Raw genomic sequence first — 21,064 nt, forward strand, 5'->3', positions numbered from 1 at the left:
TACTTACCCAGCATGCACCAGGCCCTAGATCTACATAGCAAGTTCTGCAGACGGATTGATTATAATTGTCACATTTGCAAAGAGTTGTAATGCTGCAGGTCTGGAGCCTAATTGTCGTAGGCTAAGACATCTCCTAGATAAATAACCAGATACTGTTCACTCCTGCGGTGAACACTTACTGACCCAAAGACTCAGGAGGGGTGTGAAGCTGGAGGGGAGGCTCAGCCATTAAAAAATCTTGACCATCGTGAGAGGCCATAGATCCCTCCCCAGGCTCACAATGGCAGGGGATTGGAACGGCTCTTTTGGCCTCCAGGGATAGTCATACAATGTCACACACATATTGTCACACCTATAGACTTTAAGTGTCACACACATAACATATTTTGAATGTCAATAACAACAGAAGGCCTTCCCTGTGTGGGAACAGCTCTGTGATCCAGCACTCTGGAGGCAGATAGCTCTCTGAGGTCTAGACCAGCTCTCAAGTGTGCATGAAACTATTCTAAATAAACTTGCAAGTCCATAAAAACAATCCTCTGTGGATCCAGACAACATTAAGGTGACTTCACAACTGTGGCCAGACCCTCCGTTTAGTTATAGAAACCCTCAGAAACCACCCAAGCAGCTTGGGCCTCAGTTTCCCTGTCTGTGAAATGGAGGTGATATTACTCTCTCATGAGTTCTAGGTAGGGGCTGTACCCTGAGCCTCGCCCCCAGATCCTCACTGGGGATCTGTCTTACGCTGCCCTGGGAAAGCACTGGAAGCAGTGACCAAGTAGAAGAGGCTGTTCTCCAGGTCCACAGTGGTGGGTGTGGCCAAGTTCCTGCAGTTTGGGGCTGGTCTCCAACCCTCCGCATAGGGGTCCGCCTGGACCCCTCACACAGAAGTGCAACACTTCGGCGGGACCCTGGCCTCAATCATGCCATATTTCTCTACAAGCAGTTCCTGTAATTCTTTGAGGGTCTTCGCAAACGCCAGGGCCAGCAGACAAAAGACCCTGGTGAGGCAGGAGGGAAATCCCATCTAACAGGACTTGGCAGCTGGAGTCTGACACAGAACTCTTTGTTGTAGCCATATTTGAACACAATTTGGGGAAAAAACATTGTGCTGATAATTAACCCAACTGTGTACAATGAAGCTTAAGACATGTTTACATGAGCTGGGGAGATGGCTCAGCGGTTAGAGCACTGGCTGCTCCTCCAGAGGTCCTGAGTTCAAATCCCAGCAACCACACAATGGCTCACAACCATCTGTAATGAGATCCGATGCCCTCTTCTGGGGTGTCTGAAGACAGCCATATTCCTGGGTAGGAAACAACCATATGCAGCTTCTGTTGAAGAGTCTAGGCTTCCTGAATGCTTCTCTGTGGGCACAGGCCCTTGAGTGCTCTATGAAATCCCATCCTGGGTGGCAACACAGGCTCTGCTGCCCCAACACTGGGGATGCAGAGGCAGGAGGATGACAGTTCCAGGGTAGTATAAGCTACACTGGCTGAACAGACAAAGATCATAGTTCAGAACTGCTTTGCCTCAAAATTCCCCTGGAACTGGAAACTGGGCTTGTGGGTCTGAGAGTGGGGCAGACACCATGCTTCCGGAGTCCCAGTGTCAATCTTAACCTGATCAATGACTCTCAGTGTCCCCAGCCACCCCACCCATCCCCTACTCTTGGCTTGTTTGGCAGCCTGTGGAAAAGAATGAAGTGTGTTCTTTGCACAGCCTTCACTAGCCCTGGAGCTGCCACAGGGCAGCCAGGAGGGCTGGAGTACAGAGCCTGGAGCCTAGCAGCAGGGAGGGCATTTCAGGGGTGTCAGACATTTGTAGGGGACAAGCAGCAGGTGGAACTGACCTCAGAGACTGGGGCACTGGGAGTGCAAGCTGCTCTAGCACAGGAGCATTAGGACAGCAGAGCTCAATTGTGGGGTGTCGTATATTGGGGACCTTGGTGCTAAGGGCTGCATGTCTGCGTCTCTAGGGATCTTGGGGTAGTGTGTGTCACGGGCATTTCTAAGACATTAGGGGTCTCCCAATATCTTTGAGGATTTCAGTGATGTCTGTGAGAACCACTGGATATTTTGGGGTGTTTTTGGGAAGTTTGCTGTGTGTGGGTATTGGCAGAAGAGCTGAGGCTTCTGGACTCGGTTTGTGGCTACATTTACAGATTTCTGTAGACTGGCCCTTGTCACCATGCCTGACAGTCTGAGGTCAGCCCCTGAGACCACATGGAGGAGGGACAGCTGTCGTCCTCTGTCCCTGTCATCTCTGCTTCCAGAATAGTCCACTTCCCCCAAATGAGTCCCAGTGTCATGAGCAGAGGCCGCTCCTGTCATCATTGTGTCTGACTGTCACTCGGTGTCATGAGTCCACATAGGGCATCATATAACAAACATGTGGGCTGCTGGTGCGGGACCCAAACCCCCTGGTTCACGATTGGGCTGTGCCCAAGCTCTCTCAGCCTTTGAGCATTCTCTCCAGCTCCAAGAAGGTCTTGTCAGGGTCAGGGAGTACACACAAAACCAACCTAAAATCAACATAAGCCAGGCCCCCATTACCCACTCAGTGATGGGGTCCCTGTATCCCACAGCCCTGCCAGCCTTCCTGTGTGGGTAGACTCCCCAAGGGGTCAAGGAAAGAGCTGGTCATCTGACCCTATGACCTCACACAGCCCAGTCACTAGTCACTTTCCCTTCTAGGACAGCCTCTCCCTGGCATTGTCTCTCTGCCTCAGGGATCCAGATTCCGTCTTCACACCTCCTTCCCCCAGCACATACCAGCCTGGCTCCCACTGGTCCCGGGACTTGTGCAAGGCCCACACTTCCAGTTCCTCCTTCAGCTTCCTCTCACCCGGCAACTCCTCAGACCACAGGCTGTCAGGCTGAAGGTTGCTCCTGTCTGTCTGCCAGGTATTTATCAGCTATGTGCTCTCCCCTAGCTGGTCTAGACAGCCCCTCTCCTGCTACAGAAACTGGCGCAGAGCATCTCTGGAAAGTTAGGAGCTTGGACAATTAAGGACAGGTTTTAAGACTCCTTGGCAACTCCCAAGTTCTAACCTTCAAGCCGTCTCTTCTAGGATGCCTCTCGAGATTCTGCCCCTTTTTTTCTGTCCTGCCTCCATTGGGGCAGGGGATGGGGGTTGGACTTCTGATTACTGTCCAAGTCTGACCTTTCCCAGGACCAGATGTCCCCTGAGTACCTACCCAGAGCTGAGGCATTTTAAGTGATTGTTGAGTGGATTTTTGCAGAGCCTAGCAAAGGTCAGGAAGCGGTGGAGGGGAAGCTGCAGGCCAAGGAGCTCAGGGCGAAGTCACAGCAAGAGAGAAGTGGGACAGCATGGCCCCTCCTCCTCTCATGAGAGCCTGAGGCTAACAGAAGTCTCCTTGCTGTCCCCTCCCCTCAGACACCCGCTTCTCTTCCCCCCCCCCCAGGCATTGGACTTACAAGTGGAGAGCTCCAGGAGCTGGGAACCCCAACCCAGCCCCTAGGCCCTTGAGGCTTGTGATACAAGGAAGACCAGGAGGTGAGACCCGGGGCTCAGGCAGCTGGCTCGGGTCCTTCAGCAGCTTCCAGTCCAGCTCACTCGAGGGTGGGGCAGTGTAGACTGGCAGGGTCTGCAGGAAAGGTGGTCAGGACCCGGGATAGGCAGTTTCCAGGACAACAACTCTTTTGCATACATCTCGCTTGTCCTGACCAATGAGAGTGCTGTAGATGGTGGGAAGCCGGGCAGGTGTGGGGGAGGGTAGGCAGGTGCAGGATGCACCCATTTCACAGACCAGCAGTTGGAGGCTCAGGGACCAGGGAAACACAAAGAGAGGTTGCTAGCCAGGGGCCAAGAGCTTGTTAAGCCTTAACTAGTTGGGGTGCTTTATTTGGGTCTCACTATGCAGACCAGGCTGGTCTTGAACTCACAGAGATCTATCGGCCTCTGCCAGCCAAGTATTGGGATTAAAGGTATGTACCACTACATATAGACTGGTTGGAATTATTAATTAATCTGTATTTTTTTAAATCCACAGTGGTTAACTTAGGTGTCATCACACAGGTTGCTAGAATGGGAAGCACCGGGGCCGGACTGCTGTGGTGTCTCCCGATGCTGTTGGCCCTGCTGCACCAGTCAGGAAGTCAGAATCTCACCTGTATGGTTTACCCAAGCAGTGTGGACTGGACTCAGACATTCAATGACACCTGCCTCAATTTCAGTGGCCTTGGCCTGAGCCTGCCTAGGAGCCGGCCCTTGCAAGCCAGCCATGTTCAAGTCCTGGACCTATCTAAGAACCACCTGCAGGTGCTCCCTGGGGTCTTCTTTTCCAGCCTGGAAAAGCTGAAAACCCTGATTGTCACCCACAACCATCTGGACAGTGTGGACTGGTCGCTAGCCCTACACTGTGACCTGGAGCTCAGGGCAGACTGCAGCTGTGGTCTGGCCCCCTGGCACGACTTTCAAAAGAACAACTGCTCGAGGCAGCAGCCGCTGCTGTGTCTCCATCCTGACACTGCGGCTCCGAGGAACCTCTCCACCTTCCTTCAGGCCAGCTGTCCCCCCAGCTGGTCCCCGGGGATCATCAGCGCCCTTGTTGCTGGGATTATCTTCCTGGTTTTGGCTGTCAGTGGATCTGTGCTGGCCTGGAGACTTCGTAGCAGACGAGCCAGTGAGCAAGACCTCAGCAAAGCCCAGAATTCTCACGATGTCCCCAGACCAGTGACAGACTTCTTGCCAAGGTACAGCAGCCGGCGACCTGGCCCCAAGGCCCCTAACTCGCCACCCAGCAGTTTCACAACGGATTATGAGAATGTCTTCATTGGCCAGCCAGCAGAGGACTGCTCATGGTCTGAAGCCAGGTGAGTGACCACAGACCCTTGGCCACGGTGGGCATTTCCTCTGCTTTAGCAAGACATGGAGGCATGCCCCCATCAGAGTCAGGGCATTACCATGAGGATGTAGTTAACCTGAGACTCTCAGAGGGGCCTTGTGCAAGCTGTGTGGCTAAGTAGCTTCACATGTTCAGATGAGGGCTTCAGGCTTCACCTCACTGGGCTCTAGGGGTTGGGTAAGAGTTTGGAAAGTTCCCAAGGGGCCAGCCCCCACTCTGTGAGCTGTAAACGCAGCTCTTACCTCTGGAGGAAGCAGGGCTCCAGATCAGGTAGGGCTTGGAGAAGGGTCAGCAGCCCAGTCTCCTGACTCTGCGTGTCCCCATGCTATAGGGATCACTTCACCTCCCCGTGGCTCCCAGGATACACAACAGGTTAAGACTGGATAGATGAGTAAGGTGGTATTCTCACCTTCCCAGCCCTGTGGAGTGGAGGCAGAAGGATTCTGAATTGGGGACCACAGGAGACCCTGTGGTCTCTGTCTCTCTCACACACACACACACACACACACACACACACACCCAGCGGGGGGAGGGGAAGAGGGGGAATTTGTAGGTCAGCTCATGGGGGTCCACCAGGAATAGGGAAAAGAGAAGTTGAGCTGGAAGCTGAGGTAAGGGATTTGTGCTGAGAAGAAAGATATGCAAATGAGATGCAAATGTTGAGAAAGGGGAAGTGACCCGAGGAGGGGGATGGGGAAAGGTCACCAACATAGGTTGAGCCAGTCAGGGAACAGGAGAGATATCCACGCCCTGGTCTCACTGGCCCTGCCCTAGGCCCCTCTGAGCTTCCCGAGGACCAGGGTTCCCTTCCCCAAACCCTTGCTGAGCTCTCGGAGCCTGCCACACCCTCTTTTGCATTCACAAGCAAATGATAATGAAAAAAGTTACAAGTAAACTCCAGATGGGGCTGTGTCAGGGCTGGAGTGCTAGACTTCCCCTCCTCTCCATCCAGACCCGCTGGGGTGGGGGCTGTGAAATCTGAGTTCAGGTAAGCCTAGGCTACATGAGACCCTGTTTCAAAACAAAAACCAAACACAAGTACAAGAAGCTGGGATCTGGAACTGGAGAGAAGATATCAGGGCACACACTCACATGTATATAAGCACACAGGCACACACACTTGCACGCACAGACACACATACATACAGGAACCATACATGTACATTGTTGGGATTCTGTAAACCCCACCCCTCAATTACCTGGCAGTAGCCAGGTATGCTCCGCCCCAGTGACCTGACAGTATAAAAGGGGCTGCTTGCCCCCTCCTCTCCCTCTTGGCCTCTCTTGCCTCCTGGCTCTCTTGCTCTCCCAACCCTACCCCTCCTCTTCCCCTTCCCTTCCCCCCCTCTCTCCATGTGCTCATGGCCGGCCTCTCCTCCTCTACTTCCCTCTCTCTCTCTCTGCCTCTACCACCCTCTTAACTCTCCCATGACCTGAATAAACTCTATTCTGTACTATACCGTTGTGTGGCTGGTCCCTCAGGGGGAAGGGATTCCCAACATGGGCCCCTCAGAAGCATCTTGATTGCCCCCAGGCCTGGCCACATCTCCATGGGCCGTATGCCCCCTACTCTCTTCATCCTTCCCCTAATATTGGTGCCGAAACCCGGGACGTTATCTTTTCACAACATTAGTGCCCCATGACTTTAACTTTCATTGGTGCCCCGTCGTCTTTTTCTTACACACATACAGACACACTCATGCATACACACACGCACACAAAAGCATAGACACGCATGCACTCACATGCACACACATGCATGAATCATTCATACACACACAGGCACAAATACGTGCACGCACATGCATGCAGACACACATAAATGCAGGAACCATACAAATACATACACTCATGTGCACACATATGCACACGCACAGACAACATACATGCACTCACGAGCACACGCACGCTCGCACACTCTCACACATATACAGACATACATGCATGTGCACATGCACACACTCATACTACATGAGTGCACATATACAAGTCAGACCAGGCGTGTGTTTTCCACACTTAATTTTAATGATGCTGAATCGGTAATTTTCAGAGGAGTGGGAATCACACAAGGGTTTGGAAAAACGGGTAGAAACGAAGCAGGAGCATATATCTGTGAGGGCCAGGCTAGCCTGTCTCAAGAAGAAGGGACAGACAGACGGGCCCCAACCCCAGCGCTGCCCGCTGCCTCAGTCACGGCCTCTGATGTCCATCTGCCTCTGCAGAAGCCTCCCTACTGAGGACAGTTGCTGCTACATGAACTACAAGAGTGTCGACCCGGACCCTCAGCCCGTCTATTGCAACCTGGAGTCCCTGGGGCGGGCCCCACCGGACGACGAGAAGCGTGAGGTCTCGTGGCGCTGAGCCCAGTCCAGCGCGTAGGGACAGACATTAACCCTGGGAATCCGCCCCCGCAGCAACCACGCTCCCGCACGCTCAACATCACAGGGGGGGACGAAGACCCCCAAAGCGGAAGGAGAGTCAGAAACAACCCTCCAGCCAGTGTGCGTGCAAATGGTGCTCAATAAATGCTTTGGGCCTTGCGGAGCAGCTGGCTCTGAGCAGGACTGGCCGGTGGTTTCCGGGGAGTCCGAACTCCATCTGCATTCGCGGTTCTGCGCTCACTGTCCCCTCGGCCTGCCCCTCACCCACTGGCCACTGAGGCTCCATGGGGGGGTGGGCTCCCTGCCATCCTCTGCCCCTAGGGCTCTTTTCCCCTCTCTCCTACTCGGGTCATCCGGGGAGCCCCAGAGGTCCCAACACCTTTTCATCAGTTCCTCCTTCCCCTCCTCCACCGCCAAGACTGCCGGGTTCCGCATCCTGGTTCCGCTCCAGCCTGTGTGGCCCCTGCCTCTCCGTGTGCCCCCTTTTCTTTCCTCCTGTCCTTGCCACCAGGTTCACTGCTCACCAGACAGAGTTCACTTAGAGTCCCTTCAGCGCTGTGGTGGCTCCAGGTTGTCACCTTGACAGAATCTGGAATTAAACCCAAAACTGGAGGGCACACACCCCTGAGCCATTTCTGCTTACTTTGAAATGACCTTCCCTCCTTTATCCCTTCCTTCCTCTTCCTTCCTTTCTTCCTTCCTGAGACTGGGTCTCTGTGTAGCCCTGGCTGTTCTGGGTCTCATAGCTCTTCCTGCCTCTTCCTCCCTGGGAGCTGCACTTCCCTGTCTGGGCCTCACCTTCTGCTGGGAACTTATAGGACAATGGAAGAAGGAGACCTCGGCTCTTTGCCGGCTTGTCCTTGCCTTGTTTGCACATCCATTCCTTCACTGACACTGGAGTCTACTTCAAGACTCCAGCACACACTGAAGACCAGCTGAGATACCCAGTCTTGTTAACTGAGCAACTACTGGATTCTTAGACTTTTCGTTCACAGAACTGCTGCCTCCAAGTCCTTCTAATCCATGCATATGTATTTATAACAGAGAGAGAACCCTAACTAACAATACCAAGGCCCAGCGTTCAATAAGTTACGACACCTCAAGCTATCACAGGTTCTCTTGAACCCCAGCCTAGTCAGAGGCACCCTTAATTCTGATGTTGGACCTAGTTTGAAGGAGAGATGGGAAAAAATGTCCTTCACTTTCAGGGGAAACCTAGGCTGGAGCTGAGGCAGAGGCTGTAGCAATGAGCTGCCTACTGTCTGCCCCTTCTTGCTTGCTCAAACATCTGAGGACCACCAGGCACTGGCTGGTCCCTCTCACATCAGCTATCAATCAAAACTCCTCTCAGGCCAGCCTAATGGATGCCGGTCCTTTGTTTTTCTTCTCAGGTGACTAGGGAAACTGAGGCTAGCGAAGTGGGAATCATGCCAAGATCACTGAGACGCCCCATAGAAACCATAGCTTACCTTTATTAGGAGAGTTTTAAATAAATACGAAATCCATCCACCCAGCCCAACCCCAATAAATTAATAATATTAATAAATACAAATATAAATAGCGTCCTGGAAGGGGAGTGTAGGTGAGGAGCAGGGGCCCCAACGCTCAAGCGCAGTGGCAGCTCCGCGCCACCAGGTCATCATAAGTCTGCAATGACACACCGTTGTCTGTCCTGTGCATAAGAACCACCGGGGTGTAGCTGGAGGGGACACAGCACGGGGCGGGCACCCTGTCGGGCTGCAGGCCATGCAGGCGTGCTTTGATCTGCGCGTGCGTGTTGGCCGAGCGGTAGAGGTGAGGGCACTCGCCCACGCACATGCTCAGTTGCAGCTGGCGCGGGGACAGCACCCAGTCGCCCCAGCCCAGGTCTTCGAGAGTTGCCTGCACAGTCTCCAGGTGGCAGCAGCGCCCGGGACCCAGCGGGCAGGAGTCTCTTCGGTGCGCATGCGCGCTTCGGCGCTCTCGGCCCGCGGCTGCCCGTAAGTGCAGTTCCAGACGCGCGCCGCCAGAGGGCAGCACGTCCAGGTCCGGAGGCGGCTCCAGGCGCAGGCGCAGTGCGTGAGCACGGGGTCCCCGGAGTCTGATTGCACGTAACAGAGGCCTGGTGATGTCCCAGGGACCGGACGATGGCGTCAGCAGGAGCAGCGCTCGATGCACGCGGTAGGCTTCGGGGAGAGCCTGAGTCAGTGACGCCCGGTTGAGGCGGAGCAGCAGCTGACCGCGGGACCCTAATCGCACTGCAGAAGAAACCAGAACGCTGGTTACTCCGGTGCCCAGGGTGTGCCAGGCACAGATGTGCCCGTGTGCAAATGTGCCACTCCCGCCCACCACAGGGCCTTTGCACAGATGTCAAACAGAGGCAGCCCAGGGTCTCTCAGTGTAGCCTTGGCTGTCCTGGTAACTCTCTATGTAAGCCAAGTGGCCTTGAACTCACAGAGATCCGTCTGCCTCTGCTCTCGAATGCTGAGATTAAAGGCATGCACCACCGCCTTCTAGTTAAATGTTGATTTTGTTCTTAGCGACAGGGAGAGCTCTAAGGTCTGCTCTGAGGAAAAATTTTCCAACCTTTCGCCAAGCCTCTGAATAAAGTGTTTTAACAAACAAAAGTTGGTTTTCTTTAAAGCAGGGTTTAGTGGCCTACACCTGTCCTCCCAGAATTTGGGAAACGGAGACAGAAGGATTGCCCTGAGTTTGAAATCGACCTGAGCTACTCAAAAAAAAAAAAAGAAGACGAAGAAGAAAGAAAGAAAAAGAAAAGAAAGAAGGATAAGAAAACGAAAAAGGAAAAAATAGTCCCAGCTGGCCTTGAACTCATGGCAGTTCTCCTGCATCAACCTCCGGAGTAGTTAGGATGGCAGGCGTGAGCCACCACATCCGAGTATAGCTTTGCAGATCGTCAGAGAGTGATAGCTCTCTTGGATTCACACAAGGCTAGCGGATTTAGGAGGGGGCGGGGCCCAGTCGGCCCGGCCACGCCCCCAGCCCCGCTGGGTCCTCCTCCCTCCCATCTAGGCGACTGTCACTTGTTACAGTAGCAGACTCTTAACCAGCTATTGCGTCAGATTCCCGATCCAGTTCCCGCAGGTTCTTTCCCCTCTGGCTCCCAACCAGGCTCTTGTCCCTACTTCCTACCTCCAGGACCCTTTAACCATCCCCCGTGTCCTCCCCCTCTCGAGTGCCGTGCATCTCCAGGAGCGACCTCGACCTCTCTAGACATCATTTGTCCAGCTCCGGTCTGAGGACGGTCGTCTTTCCTACTCTGGCTGAGCCCCCTGCAAGGGGGAGTGCTGGCAATACCAGAGATAACAGCAGGGGAAATTGAGGCTCCGAAGCTAGGCTGGGCCTCGTGGACTTGAGTGTGTTGGTTAGAGCTTGGAGAGGGTGTTGTTAACGTGGGTCCCCAGTTGCCACTCACCCTCTGTACTGAGTATCCGGACAGCTGGGTCAGAGTTTGGTTCTGAGTTCGAGTCCTCCTGGCTCTGGTTGGCGTGCAGTCGGTTCAGCAGGTCCTGGAAGCGACCCCGTAGCTCGTTGGCGTTGAGTTGGGATTCCGGGCGGGAGCGCTGCTGCTCAGGCATTGCCAGGGCGTCCCCCTGCGATGGCCATGACAGCAGCAGCAGCAACAGCAAGAGGAACAGCAGGAACCTCAGCTGAGAGCCGCCTGTAGGCTGGGCCTGGAGGGCGGGCAGGGCCATGGCGCTTCTATTATGCCGCGTGTAGCTTTGAGTTAAGCGCTCTGCAGCTGCCTTTATACCCGCCGGACTCTGTCCGCCCCGCCCCCGTGTGCGATGCCAACTCGGGTGACCTGGCTAATCCGGGCGGGAATCCCAGGGCTCTGCAGGGGGAGGGGGCGGTACCTCTCATCTCAGGAGAGAAACCACGGGGTCTGTGACCTGAGTGAGGGCTGACCGTCCTCACAGAACGTGTGATAGAGTCCAGACTGAAGTTCAAGTGGCTTTTTCCTTCCCCTTGGGACCAGGGTTCCCTTCCTCCTCTCTCCCTCTCTCCTCCCTCCACACCCTTCCAAGGTAAATAAGCCAAGGAAACTCCAGAAAAGGCAAGTTCAGGCAAGGCACCCTGTGCCTCAGTGTCCCGGGGTAGACTACAGTCTTGCCCAATGGGCCGGGGCAGAAGGGCAAACCAGGGTGCACTGCACCTAGTCAGTGTCCTCTGTGAGCGTCCTACTAATCCTTCAAAACCTTCTGCGAACAGCACCCGCTTCAGGAACCTTAGCTAGACTTCTCTTTCTCGGATGCCTGGGTGCTCACACAGCCCGGCTCTGTGCTTGCCTCAGTACCCCCAGACCAGGGGCTCCTCTTGGAGAGAGGAAGAGGAAATCTGCTGTGGGTCTCCTTCCAGTCAGGAGACGCAGGTGGAGGAGGGTGAAGGCTGGTCACAGGCTCTGACAGAAGATGGAGGAAGACGAAGGTGCCATTGGTCCACGGTCAGCCTGAGCCTCGAAAGGGTAGTGGCCATAGTTAGAGCCTCTGGGTAAGACAGGAGTGAGCAACTAGAGGCACCAGGTATCACCAAGGGCTCCTGCTGGGGTCTAGGGCACCTAGGGTTCCCCCCAACATATACATACTGCTGGATGGCCTCTGACCCGTGCGGTCATTCTAGGTTATAACTGACTATGGGGCTCCATGTCCCCCCGTGAAGACAAGGTAGGTGTGTGGTAAGTCCTCACCGGCCGCCATCCCTTCTGTCCCACTGGCCTCGTGCTCGCTGGACAGGAGGTAAAAGCCCAGGCTGGCCCAAGAACCCTCCCCTGCTGATCCCAGACCCCTCCTCCTCAGATCCAAGCCCCGCCCATGATGCACTAGACTCCTCCTCCTGTAGAACCAGGACCCAGGCCCTGCCCCCAGAACTACCCGTTTGCTCCAGGACCCTTTGCCTAAGTGGGTGACTCTTCAAAATCAATGTGACTACCATTTCCTGGTGGTGTAGTGGCTAGGATTCAGCGCTTTCACCGTCGCGGCCCGGGTTCAACTCCCTGTCAGGGAAGATATTCTGACCATGAAAAGCCTAAGCTGTCCTGGAAAGGTCAGCAAAATCAATGTGAAGGAAGGTGGCCCCGCCGTGTGCAATTTTGAGGTCATTGCACCCCGTGGTGAGGGGCAGATTAATGGACATCTGGCCGGTGAGAATAGGGGGTTCTGGATTATTTAATCTCTGAACGTTTTCCCCCAAATTTAAGTCTCAGAGTTGGATTCTCTGCCCTGGGTGAGCTGCTGACCTCCGGATCAGTGGCCTGGCTCGAACTGCGGCCTCCTGGTCCCAGGCCAACCGTCAGTTTTCCTTTCTGTGAAGGCTGCTGTGGTCTACATCTTCAGGGATGGGGTAGAGCAGGGGCGGGAGGGCGCACGCTACAAAATGAGGGACTATCCCACAGTCCCGTGTGACCTTGAGCAAGTTCTTCAGTCTCTGCTACAGAGCAAAGGCCAGGATCAGAAGACCGTTTTCTCGCTGCGTGAGATGAGAGGTTGAGGCAGGACCATCAGTGGGGAAACTGAGGCTGGAGGGAAGCCCGGGGTCTCTTGGGATGCGGATGGCTGCATAAATGTGGGGCATGGGAGTGAGCTGAGCCATTGCTCAGGTCCAGGCGGGGCGCCACATGTGGTGAGGGGGACGCTGGGACATGCATTCCTGTTTAGAATCTCACTTTCCCAGGCTTCTGTGCCCCCACCCCAACACACGCCCACTGCTGAGTGTGACCAGCTGTACCTCCAGCTTCATCCCATGGGGTTACCACAGGCTGTGGTATTGAACTAAGGATGCCCATGTGACCTGAGTACACAGTTGGCGCTCAATAAATGCGCCTGTGTACCTTGATGCTATTCAGACTCACTACTGCTTGTTGATAGAGACCCAGGCCCAGAGTCTCAGGTAGGCACCAGGGTATCATTTGGGGAGGAAACACATATGTCAGAGGCTTAGGGGGCAGCTCCTCCAGGTCCACAGCACTCTCACTCTGTGAATCCAAATCCGCAATCCCCTGCCTTAGTCTCCACTAAGCTCTTGCTATATAGCACCCCACCCTTCCTTCAGTGTGGCAGCCAGGCCAACGATCGCGTCTGTCTCTTTAAGACCAGGATCAGCCGGCCATTTACTTTATTCATGGAATGTTCCCCCAAAGGGCTCCATGGGGTCCCCCATCCTCTGATAAGGATAAGCATCATCACCCCACAAACACAGATTTCTGGTTCACAGAACTTTGGAATGTGGCATCATGCCAACTTGGCTCCTCTCTCCTCAAAATCCTCAGCTGATGACCTCATAACCGGTCCTGGAGCCGCGTAAGGCAGCAGGGTGGCCCAATTGTGGCTGCTAGCCAACCATGACCTCAGCGGGCTGGGACCCTGACTTCCTCTCCAGAAACAGCATTCATGGGTCCCGAGGTCACACGGGAGCAGAGGTAAGCTGCCTGAGCTGGACCAACCCCACACTTGTCAACACTAGAAAGTACAAACCTTCCTGCCCTAGCGACGGTGCCTTGTGATCCCTGCAGATCAATTTGAAATGTTTTGAGTCTCCAAAGGACAGGGCACCTGCTTGTCCAAATACCCGATGACCTCGGGCAGTCAGGAGTATCCTAAACCATCTCTGTTTCTGGAGGAGTAGCTGAGGCTTCGATGGCGCTGCTAGCCCAGGATTGACCAACTAAGATGACTAAATTCTCAGCAATGATGTTGGTTTCAGGAAATCAGAACTCAGATTGACTTGAGTAAATTTTATATTGAACTCCTATTTATCTCTTAAGCCCCATTTTCAGTGTCCATCTTCCTATGTAAGACTTGAGTTTTCCTCCTCAGTGCCCTCCAGTTGGGGGAACACTCTGCAGTGAGCCCTGTCCCGAGCTAATTTTCCAATGCATAGATTTACTTATCGAAAGTGTTTTATTGTTCTAAAGCACACGACACATAAGTGTATTATTTTATGTAATACAGACATCCATTGGATTGTAGAACATTCTATCCCATAGATAGTACAGACACTTTTCCTGCACCCCTCCCCCACTGCCTGCCAGGCTCCTCCAAAGCTGGTGCCCTGGTGTAGTGACAATTTTGGTCTCTTTGAAAAACACAGAAAGATTATAAGAATATGTTTCATTTTAATCCCAGGTGTGGGATATGGGACGGCTTCCACATGTTTCCTGACTTCCTCTCCAGAAACAGCATTCCTGGGTCCCCAGGCCACACTTGGGAGCAGAGGTAAGCTGGGACCACAGATTGTCACAGCAGTAGACCATGACTTGCCCCAACCCTGACAGAGGTGTGATTTTTCAGCTGCAGGTAGTTTCTGTGCCTGTGTGATGTTTGGACTTCCGGGGACCCTTCAAAGGGTAGATAAATGCTAGGGCCCAAGAATGGCTTGTTGGTGGTGGTGGGGGTAGTGGTCGAGGTTTTGTGCAAAGAAACAACAAGGAAAAGAAATTAGATGTCTTGACCACAAAGATCGACCTTGCCCCAAGGAACTCAATACCCCTAACCAACAGGAAGTCCTCTGACACCACCCTCTCCCCAGTCCTTTTCTCTCTCCTTGCTAATGTTTGGGTGTTAGAACCATGGAAGAAAGAAGAACCCACAAAGTAGCCAAAGTTCAGCTATGTTGATTCCTGTTCTGTCCCCCAAGAGCGACTCAGCAGCTGTCCTTGTGGGGTTTATAGCACCCACTCTTCCTCCAGTCCGGCCACATGAACCATGAGTACTACCCTGCTCCTCCTAGGCTAGGTACATTAAGGGGAAAATGCTGTGTCATGAGGAGGCGGAAGAACTGTCACCCGCTGTTCCTGTAAAAGCACCCAGGCAGCAAAAGTGAATAGTCAGAGAAAAACAGCCCCTAGGAAGGGAGGCTCAGTCAGGTCATGGAGGGTAACTAACCTACCACATCCTGGCTCAAAACAGACTAAATAGAAGGTTGGGGCTCGCTTGGTACACTGCCTAGAGCTCAGTTTGAAGAGCGATTGTGGCTCTGTTGAAAAAGTGAAGAAGGTAACTCAGTTGACTGGGTGCCTGTAGCTCAGTTGACAGGGTGCCTGTAGCTCAGTTGACAGGGTGCTTGTAGCTCAGTTGATAGGGTGCTTGTAGCTCAGTTGATAGGGTGCTTGTAGCTCAGTTGACAGGGTGCCTGTAGCTCAGTTAACAGGGTGCTTGTAGCTCAGTTGACAGGGTGCCTGTAGCTCAGTTAACAGGGTGCTTGTAGCTCAGTTGACAGGGTGCCTGTAGCTCAGTTGACAGGGTGCCTGTAGCTCAGTTGACAGGGTGCTTGTAGCTCAGTTGACAGGGTGCTTGTAGCTCAGTTGATAGGGTGCTTGTAGCTCAGTTGGAAGGATGCTTTGATCTAGGTCTCAGGCCCTCCAGAAATGAGCTCAGGATGGAAGATAAAAGCCAGCATTTCTCAGGAACTTGTGAAATGGGTCTTCTGTCCCCTCCCTTATAGTCCAGTTTGCCCACCTGAGCTTGTGCTCTCTTGCATAGCCCTGCCCAGGAACAGATTTCTTTCTTTCTGCTCTGCATTCTTCCGGATGCCTCTGGATATGTTCTCCTTTACCCACAATAAAAACCTACCCCCCGGAATGAAACATCCATTCAACAGTTTCTACACTGTACCCCTCCCCCTCCAATGCAGTACACAGTACTTACAGCTTAGTGGGTGGAATGCTTCCCTAGCATGCACAAGGCTGCGGGTTCCATCTGCAGCACCACCTAAACCAGGATTAGTCCTGCACTCCTGTCACCCCAGCACCAGGGAGGCTAGGCTTGGGGATCAGGAGTTCAAAGTCATCCTTGGACACTGAGTGAGTTGGAGGCCAGCCTGCCCTATTCGAAATGGGATCTCAAAACAGAGACATCAGAAGTTGGAGGCTGAGGGTGCCTGCGGCCACACCAGATTGTTGATTATGTTCATTTTATCTCAATGTATGTTGGGGTCCTGTGTGCATGTCTGTGCACCGCATGGGTGCCTGCTGCCCAGTGAGCAAAGGCGTCGGGCTCCCTGGAGCTGGGGTTACACTTGTGGGGGAGGAAATTCGAACCCGGGTCCACTGGAACGTACCTTATCTAGCAGAGGGAAGCAGCCCCCCCTCCCTGTATCTATGCAAATAAGGCCCATGTTTCTGCCAATCACAGAACAGCTATCACACAAAGGCTCTCAGGCCACGTACCTTCTGTGGCCATGGCGTTCCCTGTGGACTGGACACGGGGATGCAGGGGAGTGGGGCGGGGAGGCGCGGATAAAGCAAAGGACACAGGGCACGATTGTGGGACAGGCAGGGCCCTGGGCTCACTGGCTAGTAATATAAGCAAAGGAGAAAGGCCCAGCCTCAGAGTGGAGCTTCAGTGACGGCTCAACGGTTAAGACCACCTGCTGCTCCTGCTGGGACCAAGATTCGGTTCTCAGCACCCACAGGTGGTCACAACCGGCTGTAACTGGCACCCCCTCCAGGCCTCCTCGGGCATTGCACATACACATGGCGCACAGACTTGCACAAAACACTCATCAGATAAAGTAAACTGTAGAAAGAGATAAAGGGGGGAGCGCAGCGGGCATAAATCCTCTTCTGCCCCGGCCCAGAAGGGTGACGTGGCTGGACCAGCACCAGCCTCACTCGGTCTGCCATTTTCAATTTTCAGAGTCTGTTGACTGTAATCTTGCTGCTTATATGTGCGTGTGCTTATATCCGATCCCTGGCACCCAGCATCCTGGACAGAAATAACACTGGGAATATTTTGGAAGTGTGCCCAAATTGGTGAGCGCAAAAGTCCTTATGTATGTATGTATGCTGTGTATGACGGCCTTGAGTATCCCCTTCATACAGTAGCTTTGGGAACCACCAGCATGTGTTGCCAACAGACTCTAAACAAGGACTTGTCTCCAGAAAATAACGGGAACGATCGGTAAGCCATTTGTCTCTGAACATGGAATGAGAGACATTTCAAGACGCTGTTCTCCATTTTTATGCTATTGGACCAATGAGCAGTATGAATGGTTAACATGCAACAGTTTAACACACAGGAATGTGATCGTAAGAAAGGACGAAAGAAAGAAAGAGATAAAGACAACCTCTGCATAAACTCCTGTGCCCAGGAGGCTGAGAAGCTTCACTGAGAATCCAAGGCCTTGAAAACGACTCATAGAAAATAAGCCCCTGCCAAGACTAGCAGGGACACGCTACGCTCATATTCTCGTTTCCTTTTTATAGCTTCTGGACTTTAGAGAAAAATCTCTGTGGAAACATTAACTCCTTAGGGCACAAGGATCTGTGACCAAAACCGGCTGGGCACGGCCTATGCAGCCTGAAAACCTGTCTGTGACTGTGGGCACTAGTGGATCTGTGAACGTGGGCTGTGAATGTTCACACTAGTGGGCTTCCCAGCCTCGATACCAGACCAGATCGGCTCAGAGGGCGCACTAGGACTGCGCATGCGCACCTGGGCCCAGCCCTGAACCTCACGGTGGAAGAACCCACTCCTGCGAGCTGTCTTCTGTTCGTTACATGTATGTCATGGCATGTTTACCCTCAGTCCAAATAAATGTAAGGAAAAAGGTTGTAAGTTGTAAGCCAGCTCGGGGGGTAGAGTGCTTGTAGCTTGCTTTGTGGAGTTTTTGTAGCTAAGCTGGTGGAGTATTTACTTTAGCATGCACCGGCCTTGCCAATGTCACTGTAAACTGGGCGTGGCACACTCCTGTCTTCTGTCTCTGGAGAGCGGAGGGAGCGCGATCACGGTTCATCCTCAGCAGTCATTTTAGGCCTGGAGCAACCATGCAGTGGTGAAAAGCACTGTCTGCTCCTGCAGAGAACCGGAGTTCGGTTCCCAGCACCCAAGTGGCTCATACTCCATGCAGCTCCAGCTCCCACAGATCTGACCCTTCGGGCCTCTGAGGACACCTGCACTCACGACTCCTGTGCACAAATCTACACAGACACACAAACAAACCCACCTAATTAAAAACGAGTAAATACCGACAGCACACTCAGGCCTAGAGGGAGAAATAAATAGTTCTGCTCACATTGAAGGCGTCAGTCTCTTACGTTTAATGCTGCCATGGTGTAGGTTTATGTTAAGCCAATACATGATTGGACAGGGAGAGGAGGTGGGGAAAAGGAGAGGAAACGGAAGAGGAGGAGTCAGAGAAGGGAAGGAGAGGAAGGAACAGAATAACGGCAAGTGAGAAGGGGTCTCCTAGGCGGGGAATAGAGAGGTAGTGGTAAATCTGCCCAAAATAGACCGCAGCTTGTTTTCCTAATTACCCAGTTGAATGGGTTTATTTGGGTTGAAGAGGATATTGCAACAAATTGGCGATTTGGGTTGAAAAGGATATCGCAACATCAGAGGGTCTCACGTTGTAGACCAGGCTAGCCTCATTCTCACAGAGACCTGTCACTGCCTCCCAGTGCTGGTGTGTAACTCCATGCCTGTTGCCGCTGCCCGCTTTAGTGTTTGTGTTGTTTTTCTGAGACAAGATTCTCCTTATACAGTCCAATCTGGGTTCAGGTCCACCATGCTCCTGCCTCAGCCTCCTGGAAGTTGGGAAACACATACCTCCACCCCACTCAGCCGTATATTAGTTCTTTTCTTCTACGTTTATGTATTTACTGTGTGGAGCGGCACATGCCACAAGGCGCATGCGTAGAGTCAGAGGCCAGCGCTTAGGCCGGGGTCTCTTCAGAGGTTTAGGGATGGTGGGGAGAAGGCTGCGGATATCCAGTCAGATGTAGGAAGCAAAGGCAGGCTCCCGGAACTCGGAATGTAAGGGAGGGATGCGGAGCAGATGTGGTTAACAGCCCGGACCATGGCAGGAGACCCCACCAGACCCTCACTCCCCAGATCCTTACCATGAGCTTGTTTTTCTCAGTCGACAGAAGCCATCTTTATGGAAGGTGTCGTGTACTTTACAAAGAGTTTCGATGTAGTCACACCTGATCTTTACAGCTTTGGTTTACTGTGTCTTTATTGGGCACACAGAACAGAGTTAGTGATCACCAGGAAAAATTTCAATAGATTGTGCTTATACATAAAATAAAGCCCTCAGAGTCAGACTCCCAAAGTTTGAGCCAAGCACAGAAACACCCTGCCCAGCCGTCCATCTTCTCTCCCTCGAAGATCACTACTGAACTGGCCTTGTAGTCACAGAGACAGTCAGCAAGGTGAGAACCTGACACACATCCAGAACATTCCATGTGGCAGAGAGGGACACCTACACTTCCCCAGGGCACATAGGACATTCTCCAGGGGTAACCATGAGTTAGGCCATAGAACAAGTCCTAATAAATTTGAGAATAGCTTGCCCATCCGCCTCCTTCCCCAGGGACTGGGTGGGGGCTGCAGCTGTGGCTGAACTCAGACCTGTAACCTCAGCAGGTGTGTGCTCCGTAGTTATCAGGAAAACAGACCCACAGCTGGCCAGACCTGACCTGGGTCACCCCTCATCCCACATCCTCATCTTCACTGCCAGGGCCGCTCTCTGCCCCGTGGTGCCCTTGACTCTGCCAATCACCACTATGAGCTGGAGGCAGAGGAGACGGGAGCTCCTTCACTAACTGCTTTCTAGGCTAGTCTGTGTTATGTGAGCCTTGTCTCAAAATAAATAAGTAGGTAGGCAGGCAACAGGCAGGCGGAAAGAATCAGGAGCTGGAGAGATGGCTCCGTGGCTCACTGCTGCTCTTGCAGAGAACCCAGGTTCAGTTCCCAGCACCCACATGGACTGACAGAAAGAGGATAGACTAAGAGACTGAGAACACAGAGAGGGAGGAGGAGGACTAAGAACTGCCTCTGGATAGAGGGGAGACAGACTTATAAAGGAGAGTCCCTGGATTAAGATGAGGTGTTGAGTTTTAATTGGGCATGTTAATTAGGTAGGCCAAAGGGGGTTTTGATTGCTGGACTTTGATACTTGGTAGCATTGAGCTTGGCAGTGAGCCTCAGGGGGAGGAAGTGACCAAATAAGGGAATAGATTTTGGGGACTACCTTTAGGGATCTCAAGGGTTAGCAAGGGGAACAGGGAAAAGAGGACCAGGGTCCCCGGGGCAGCTCGAGCTCTTCAGCATGACTCTCACACCCATCGGAACTCCAGCTTGAGTGTCTGCCGTCCCCTCCTGCCCTCTGAGGGCACTGCATGCCCTCACCATTCCAGCAAAGCACCCCACATACAATTTTTAAAAAACGTTTAAAAGTCATGAAATTCCTAAGATAAATGTCTAAAATGTTCCGCTTGCCCTCTCTGCCTCCAGTCCGTGGCTCTGACTCAATCTCACTGTGTTCCTGGTCCCTTATCAGTACTGAGCGAGGGGAGGCCAGGCCTGTTTGGGCTCCTGTCTCAGTTCCTGAGCACCTGGGACATGTCTGGGCAGGTCTGAGGCACTTCTAAGGGATGCATATTCCTTGGAAACAAGTTTCCAGAGGCTGAGGCCTGAAGGGAGGGCTGGTGGAGTGGAGGAAGGACTGTCTGAGGTCCATGGGAGGACTGTTCCCTTCAGTCCCACTCTGGCCAGTCACACTAAACAAGTCCCCATTGTGGCTCTTTCCCTCCCAAATATGGGGTTTAAGTGTCATATAGAAGTTGACAGGGGTTAATGTGTGTTTTGAGAGAGGGTCTTGGCCAGGCATGGTGGGTGGCACACACCTTTAATCTCAGCACTCAGGAGGCAGAGGATTTCTTTCTTTTTATTTCAAAAGAGCTGAGGATTTTATTTTCACACTTCACAATGTAAGTAAAAACTGCACTTTTTTGTCACTTCTCTTCAGGAGCATTCTGTTAGGAAGTTCCTTGTCCTACATCTACTAAACCCTCAGGCTCAGCACCAAGAGCTC

General features: G+C 53.0%; 2 protein-coding genes across 2 annotated transcripts; one reads left to right on the forward strand and one right to left on the reverse strand.

Annotated features, from left to right (window-relative positions):
* Positions 1–4,051: 4,051 nt before the first annotated feature.
* On the forward strand, positions 4,052–7,310 carry LRRC25 (leucine rich repeat containing 25; the record flags this gene model as incomplete). Its single annotated transcript, XM_080928594.1, has 2 exons — positions 4,052–4,839; positions 7,094–7,310. 2 exons carry the CDS (start codon positions 4,052–4,054, stop codon positions 7,230–7,232), a joined length of 927 nt encoding a protein of 308 aa, XP_080784720.1. The 3' UTR covers positions 7,233–7,310.
* A 1,547-nt stretch (positions 7,311–8,857) lies between these two features.
* GDF15 (growth differentiation factor 15) lies at positions 8,858–10,947 on the reverse strand (the record flags this gene model as incomplete). The annotated part of the gene is made up of 2 exons (XM_080928681.1): positions 8,858–9,489; positions 10,668–10,947. 2 exons carry the CDS (start codon positions 10,945–10,947, stop codon positions 8,858–8,860), a joined length of 912 nt encoding a protein of 303 aa, XP_080784807.1.
* Between the last annotated feature and the right edge of the window lie 10,117 nt (positions 10,948–21,064).

This window comes from Micromys minutus (assembly GCF_963924665.1).
Source record: "Micromys minutus genome assembly, chromosome: 14".
Classification (NCBI taxonomy): domain Eukaryota; kingdom Metazoa; phylum Chordata; class Mammalia; order Rodentia; family Muridae; genus Micromys; species Micromys minutus.